We start from the raw sequence: 7,665 nt of genomic DNA, 5'->3' as shown, positions 1-7,665 counted from the left end.
TCACTCTGTTACCAGGCTGGAGTGCAGTGGCGCCATCTTGGTTCACTGCAACCTCCGCCTCCCGGGTTCAAGCAATTCTCCTGCCTCAGCCTCCCGAGTAGCTGGGATTACTGGCATGTGCCACCATGCCCAGCTAATTTTTGTATTTTTAGTAGAGATGGGGTTTTACCATGTTGGCCAGGATGGTCTCGATCTCTTGACCTCGTGATCCGCCGCCTCGGCCTCCCGAAGTGCTGGGATTACAGGGGTGAGCCACCATGCCCTACCTGGAATTATATTTCTTTGAAGTGGGAAATCAAGTTCAGCTGGGCAAAGTCGGTAACAATTGAAGACCATCATACTTGACCTTACCAGATGCTACCACATTATTCCCTTGGATTAAGATACTGAAGACTTCTGTAAAAGGCATATTTATCAGAAATGAGGGGTGCCCAAAGGAAGATGATACAAAACAGGCCTTTCAGGAGGAGTAGGAAGGGAAAGGTCCCGGGAGGTGTCCTGAACATAGGCTGAGGCTGCTGCTCATAGAAGAATGCAGAAGTAGTAGAGGACTATAGGCTCCTGGGGAGGCCTTGGTAAAAGGCCTCAGGGTGGTGCTTTGTTAAAAAACAAAGGCTACCTCAGGGTGGTACTTCATTCTTCCTTGGATGTAACTTTATATAAAACATGAAGAAGAAGCACTTTTTCCAAATTTAAAATTATTCTGAGCAATCTGTTCTTTAAATTTGCTTTAGGCTGGGCACGGTAACTCACATCTGTAATCCCAGCACTTTGGGAGGCCGAGGCAGGTGGATCATTTGAGGTCAGGAGTTCAAGACCAGCTTGGCCAACACGGTGAAACCCTGTCTCTACTAAAAATACAAAAATGTTAGCCAGGCGTGGGGGTGCATACCTGTAATCCTAGCTACTGTGGAGGCTGAGGCAGGGGAATTGTTTGAACCCGGGAGACAGAAGTTGCATTGAGCCAAGATCTTCCCACTGTACTCCAGCCTGGGCAACAGAGTGTGACTCTGTTTCAAAAGAAAAAAAAAATTGCTTTACTTTGTTTACAGTGACAACATTCAGCAATATCTGATGACCAATAATGTACCGGAGGCAGCCTCCACTCTAGTGTCTATGGCAGAACTTGACATCAAGCTTCAGGAATCATCCTGTACTCATCTTCTTGGTTTCATGAGAGCCACAGTTAAATTCTGGCATAAAATTCTCAAGGACAAGCTTACAAGGTAGGGAATTTACCCATATTTTGTAGTAATTGCTTCCCGATGGGTATTTGGTGATCGTTTGGTGATGTACTGAAATGTATGTGTTGCTTTTCTGTTGCAGTGATTTTGAGGAAATTTTAGCACAGCTTCATTGGCCATTCATTGCACCCCCTCAATCACAAACTGTTGGCTTAAGTCGACCTGCCAGTGCCCCGGAGATGTACAGTTACTTGGAGACACTGTTTTGTCAGCTTTTGAAACTACAGACCTCGTATCTTTGTTGCAGTTGAAAACTTACTAAAATTTCTTTTTTCTAGAATGGGTTTGTGGCTGGAGAGTAAAACTTTTTCAAAGTGGCCAAGAAAGCCAAATAAGAATCCTGTGTTTGGACTTGGTCTGTAAGTGTCCACTGAGTGGTGGACTATACTCTTGCAAAGTGAATTGCGTGTGGGTGTGAGGGCTGTAAGGAAGAGTTCCGAGATACATGACTGATCCTAGTTCATAGCACCAAAAGGTCTCTTGGGGCAATAGAACAAATGGGCAATTGGGAGGAAACCTTAGTAACATAGCGTGAATTTAATCAAATAATACTTGAATTTTTTTTGTTACTATTTTAGGAAAGATTTATAGATTAATTCTGATACCATTTTTGTGCTTTTTTTTTTTTTTTTGAGATGGAGTTTCGCTCTTGTTGCCCAGGCTGGAATGAAGTGGTGTGATCTTGGCTCACTGCAACCTCCACCTCCCAGGTTCAAGTGATTCTTCTGCCTCAGCCTCCCGAGTAGCTGGGATTACAGGCTTGTACCACCATGCCTGGCTAATTTTGTATTTTTAGTAGAGACAGGGTTTCTCCATGTTGGTCAGGCTGGCCTCGAACTCCTGACCTCAGGTGATCCACCCGCCTCACCCTCCCAGAGTGCTGGGATTACAGGTGAGAACCACTGCACCTGGCCCTTTTTTTGTGTGTGTGTGGATACAGAGTCTTGCTCTGTCGCCCAGGCTGGAGTGCAGTGGTGCGATCTCAGCTTACTGCAAGCTCCGCTTTCTGGGTTCACGCCATTCTCCTGCCTCAGCCTCCCGAGTGGCTGGAACTACAGCCACAACCGGCTGTAGTTGTGGCTGTAGTTCCAGCCACAACACCCGGCTAATTTTTTTTATTTTTAGTAGAATCAGGGTTTCACTGTGTTAGCCAGGATGGTCTCGATCTCCTGACCTTGTGATCTGCCCGCCTCAGCCTCCCAAAGTGCTGGGATTATAGGCGTGAGCCACTGCGCCTGGCCGTACCTGGCCCATTTGTGTGTTTTTTTTAAAGACATGGTCTCACTTTGTCACCCAGGCTGAAGTGCAGTGGTGCAGTCACGGCTCACTGCAGCCTTGACCACCCAGGCTCAATTGATTCTGCCACCTCTTCTTCCTGAGTAACTGGGACTACAGGCAAGTGCCGCCATGCCCAGCTAATTTTTGTAGAGACAGGGTTTTGCCTATTACCCAGGCACGTCTCAGATTCCTGTGAAGGGGCCCAAGTGATTGGCCTACTTCAGCCTCCCAAAGTGCTGGTGTTACAGGCATGAGTCACTATCATCATGCCTGGCTTTTTGTGCATTTTAACTGAATGTAAATTCAATATAAAGTTATATTACATATTATTTGCATCATAATTAACTCTACTGAGTATCTGATACATTTGTTGAAAAAATTTATTGTGTATGTATACATACATATGTGTGTGTGGATATTAGGTATGTTTTTGATTCTTTTTCCTTGACTTGATTATGTCAGAGATGAATTACTTACTGAGCCAAAGCAACTTCCAGAAAAATACTCTCTTCCTGCCTCCCCTTCTGTCATCCTGCCCATCCAGATTATGCTGACTCCTCTTCAGAAGAGGTTCAGGTATCACTTCAGAGGGAACCGGCAGACTAATGTGTTAAGCAAGGTGTGTTTTGCCAGCTCTTGTCCTTGGTTTTTATTAGTAACAAATGTTAGAGTTTCTATACTTTTGCTGGTTTAAGTTAAAATCTGACTCTTCACATTTCTGTTTTTTTTCTAAAGGGCTAAATTCCCGTTTTGCCACTGCTCTTCATACATAAAATTGAGGAGTTGTGTTCATATACTGTAGGAAAATATGGTATTTCTGCTCTTGGGCATCAGATGTTACTGAATTATCATTGCAAAACAAAGCAAAAAGCAAAGCAAATATTAAGCACTGGGTATTTCTTTTTTTTTTTTTTTTTGAGTCGGAGTCTCTGTCGCCTAGGCTGGAGTGCAGTGGCGCGATCTCAGCTCACTGCAGTCTCCACCTCCCAGGTTCAAGCAATTCTCCTGCCTCAGCCTTCCAAGTAGCTGGGACTACAGGCACATGCCACCATGCTGGGCTAATTTTTGTAATTTTAGTAGAGATGTGTTTCACCATATTTGTCAGGCTGATCTGGAACTTCTGACCTTAGGCGATCCACCTACTCAGCCTCCCAAAGTGCTAGAATTACAGGCGTGAGCCACCGCACCTGGCATGCACTTGGTATTTCTGCCCTTAAACCTGTATAAAACATGTAGTTTTTGTAATGCAGACTAGCAGATATTTTTCTTAATTTACTTTTTGAAAATAAAAACCATAAGAAAATAATATTGAAATTATTTTCAAATGCTATTTCAAAAAATAATTTATAGGCCATTAGTTCTTTGTAATACTCATGCTTTTACATATTATTGAAGTGTTAGGTTTTTTTTTTTTTTTTTGAGACAGAGTCTCGCTCTGTCGCCCAGGCTGGAGCGCAGTGGCCGGATCTCAGCTCACTGCAAGCTCCGCCTCCTGGGTTTATGCCATTCTCCTGCCTCAGCCTCCTGAGTAGCTGGGACTACAGGCACCCGCCACCTCGCCCGGCTATTTTTTTGTATTTTTAGTAGAGACGGTGGTCTCGATCTCCTGACCTCGTGATCCGCCCGTTTCAGCCTCCCAAAGTCCTGGAATTACAGGCTTGAGCCACCGCGCCCGGCCGAAGTGTTAGGTTTTAAATATATATGGCATTGTAAATTTATGAGTTTATTGACTTAAGTCACATTATTGAAATTTGTTGGGAGTACATTGGCAAACATTTGATTATTAAGCCTTTCAGTAGTTTAAAATTCAGAGTAGAAATTGTGCTCTTACATACAGGAATTTTCAACTAATTTTGTAAGTGTTGTACATATACAATTAAATAGACTCATGTAATTGTAACTTTCTAATTGGAATGACTTACGAATTCAAACTGTTTTCCTCCTTCCTTAGCCAGAATGGTACTTGGCTCAAGTACTTATGTGGATTGGAAACCATACTCAATTTTTGGATGAAAAGATTCAGCCAATATTAGACAAAGTAGGCTCTTTGGTAAATGCAAGGGTAAGAGACTCAGTTGTGTTTCTGTTTTAGAACTGTATGTGTGCATGGATAACTTTTTATTTACATACCTCATGTTTGTGTATTTTTTTAGCTTGAATTTTCTCGGGGCCTTATGATGCTGGTTCTTGAGAAGTTAGCCACGGATATTCCTTGTCTGCTGTATGATGACAATCTCTTCTGTCATTTGGTGGATGAAGTACTGTTGTTTGAAAGGGAGCTACACAGTGTTCATGGCTATCCTGGTGCTTTTGCTAGTTGTATGCATATTCTGTCAGAGGAAACCTGTTTTCAGAGATGGTTGACAGTGGAGAGAAAATGTAAGTGCTGATGTGGCCAGAGGGTAGGGAGATATGTCTGTTTCTGTGGATATACATTTTTGAATACTTTTCTTCTCCAGTTCTGAGTAGGACTAGAGCCATCTGAAATTTTCTTTGTCAGGGTTTTCAGAGTTTCCTTCAGAGATAATATTTTCTTTACTTCACATGAAACTTCCATTTTTCCTGGAATTACACTCTACATGTTTCTAGAGTGGAATAGTCAAGCCAGTGGGATGTTTAATTGTTTTATAGATTTTATCATATAATTTTTCATTTTATTTATTTTATTTTTATTTATTTATTTTGGGACAGACTCTTGCTCTGTGGCCCAGGATAAAAGTGCAGTAGTTTGAGCTCAGCTCATTGCAATCTCCACCCCCTGGGTTCAAGCGATTCTTCTGTCTCAGCCTCCTGAGTAGTTGGGATTACAGGCACGCACTACCAGCCTGGCTAATTTTTCTATTTTTAAGGAGTGACAGGGTTGCAACATGTTGGCCAGGCTGGTATGGAACTCCTGACTTCAAGTATTCCGCCTGCCTTGGCCTCCCAAAGTATCAGAGTATTTTGTTTTTTTATTTTTTTATTTTTGAGATAGGGTCTTACTTTGTCACCCAGGCTAGAGTGGAGTGGGCTGATCATGGCTTACTGCAGCCTCGATCTCTGGGGCTCAGGTGATCCTCCTGCCTCAGCCACCCCAGTAGCTGGGACTATAGGTGTATGCAAACCATGCCTGGCTACTTTTTGTGTTTTTTGTAGAGATGGGGTTTTGCTATGTTGCCCAGGCTGGTTGTGAACTCCTAGACTTAAGCAATCCTCCCACCTTGGCCTCCCAGAGTGCTGGGATTACTGGTGTGAGCCACTGTGCCTGGCCAATAGAATCTTTCTGACTGTAGCTTATCTAGTCAACATAACTATTTTCAAAATTTGGGGGTGGGAGTAAAGTATCCTGTTTAAAGCATTAAGTAAGTTAAATTTAGTACAACTAATGGGAGATTATAGGTTTGTTTATTTTTTATAGAAAAGCCATCATTCCTAAAAAATTACAAGTTGAATAATTAGGAATGACTGTAACTACTTAATCGACATAATCGTTTTGTCTGCTTATCAGTTGCTCTTCAAAAAATGGACTCAATGCTTTCATCAGAAGCTGCCTGGGTATCGCAATATAAGGATATCACTGATGTGGATGAAATGAAAGTTCCAGATTGTGCAGAAACTTTTATGACTCTACTCTTGGTTATAACTGGTAAGTATAAGTCTTTTAAGATATGACTTTGTTTTAAAAGTACTGTTTTCACATGGTACTTTTTAAAATAGCTCAGTAGGCTGGGTGCAGTGGCTCATGCCTGTAATCCCAGCACTTTGAGAGGCTGACGCAGGCAGATTGCTCGAGCTCAGGAGTTCGAGAACAGCCTGAGGTACATGGTGAAACCTGCTCTCTTCCAGAAAGTACAGAAATTAGTCAGGTGTGGTGATGCATGCCTGTAGTCCCAGCTACTTGGTAGGCTGAGGTGGGAGGATTGTTTGAGCATGGGAGGTAGAGGTTGCAGTGAGCCACGATCGCGCCACTGCAGTCCAGCCTTGGTGACAGAGTGAGACTCTGTCAATAAAGTAATCAATAAATAAGCGGCTCAGCAAATTAATATTATATGATGGTTGTTATCTTCAAATTCAGTTTCTATATTGGTAGAAAGCTAACACAATATTCTAACTTTGGGGTTTTTATTAATTTAAGGATTTAAACATTGGTATACATGAAGGAAAACTTCCTGAATAATTATACCAAAACAATTAAATAAGAATTTAATTTTATTATCCAAACTGTCTTGCTGTTGGGCTTTTTAGGTGTCTTCAGTAAATGGTGATTGGCCTGTATTTTTAATATTTTCTTGATCTTGATTTATCAAAGATTGCAGAAGAGAGTAAAATAATGAAGTAATTTTAAGGATTGGAGTAGTAATAGGAACTTTTGTTATAGTGCAGGGATTCTCTGGCTGGAGGGTAGCCTAGCATCCTCTGGCCTTCACTGGTCTTTAGCCAATCACGCTGCCCCCTTGTGGGCCTGCTTGTTGTCCAGGTGCCACTGGACCCTCATTGCCACCATCCTTGGCCCTCTTCACCTTCATAGACCACCAGCCTGTCCATTTCTTAGGCTTGTCTGATAACCTGAAGAAGTATCATTCCAGCCCAGTCAGTAATTAGTTTTGTTTTTTTTTTGAAACGGAGTCTTACTCTGTCACCAGGCTGGAGTGCAGTGGTATGATCTCGGCTCACTGTAACCTCTGCTGCCTGGATTCAATCAATTCTCCTGTCTCTGCCTCCCAAGTAGCTGGGATTATAGGCGCCTGCAGCCACGCCCAACTAATTTTCGTATTTTTAGTAGAGACAGGGTTTCACCATCTTAGCCAGGCTGGTCTTGAACTCCTGACCTTGTGATCCACCTGCCTCGTCCTCCCAAAGTGCTGGGATTACAGGCGTGAGCCACCGTGCCCAGCCATTATTCCGTATTTTTAACTATAAGAAAAATATGAAAAACACTAAGACAAAAAAATTAAGGAAAATTCATGTGTCTCTTAAAAACTTTTTATTCAGAAAATTTTCAAACATACCCAAAAGTAGGATAATATGATGAACTCTCAGGTACCCATTACCAAAGTTTAAAGCAATTATCACTTTTCTGTTATATTTTACTCCTCAATTTTTTTTTTTTCTGGAGTATTTTAAAGAAAATTTCAGACCTCTCATCATGTCAATTGTAAATTTA

General features: G+C 42.1%; 1 protein-coding gene across 2 annotated transcripts in view; it reads left to right on the top strand.

Annotated features, from left to right (window-relative positions):
• The window catches only part of RINT1 (RAD50 interactor 1), a 59,621-nt gene that overhangs the window by 24,817 nt on the left and 27,139 nt on the right, over positions 1 to 7,665 (top strand). For both annotated transcript variants that reach the window (XM_012000360.1, XM_012000359.1), the window contains exons 5-10: positions 1,053 to 1,226; positions 1,327 to 1,476; positions 2,985 to 3,141; positions 4,474 to 4,584; positions 4,676 to 4,901; positions 6,010 to 6,147. In XM_012000360.1, coding sequence (XP_011855750.1) covers positions 1,053 to 1,226; positions 1,327 to 1,476; positions 2,985 to 3,141; positions 4,474 to 4,584; positions 4,676 to 4,901; positions 6,010 to 6,147 — 956 coding nt within the window. The remainder of the gene's footprint in view (positions 1 to 1,052; positions 1,227 to 1,326; positions 1,477 to 2,984; positions 3,142 to 4,473; positions 4,585 to 4,675; positions 4,902 to 6,009; positions 6,148 to 7,665) is intronic.

The sequence above is a fragment of the Mandrillus leucophaeus genome, unplaced genomic scaffold, assembly GCF_000951045.1.
Source record: "Mandrillus leucophaeus isolate KB7577 unplaced genomic scaffold, Mleu.le_1.0 Scaffold627, whole genome shotgun sequence".
Lineage (NCBI taxonomy): Eukaryota > Metazoa > Chordata > Mammalia > Primates > Cercopithecidae > Mandrillus > Mandrillus leucophaeus.
This window is presented reverse-complemented; position numbering and strand designations above follow the sequence as displayed.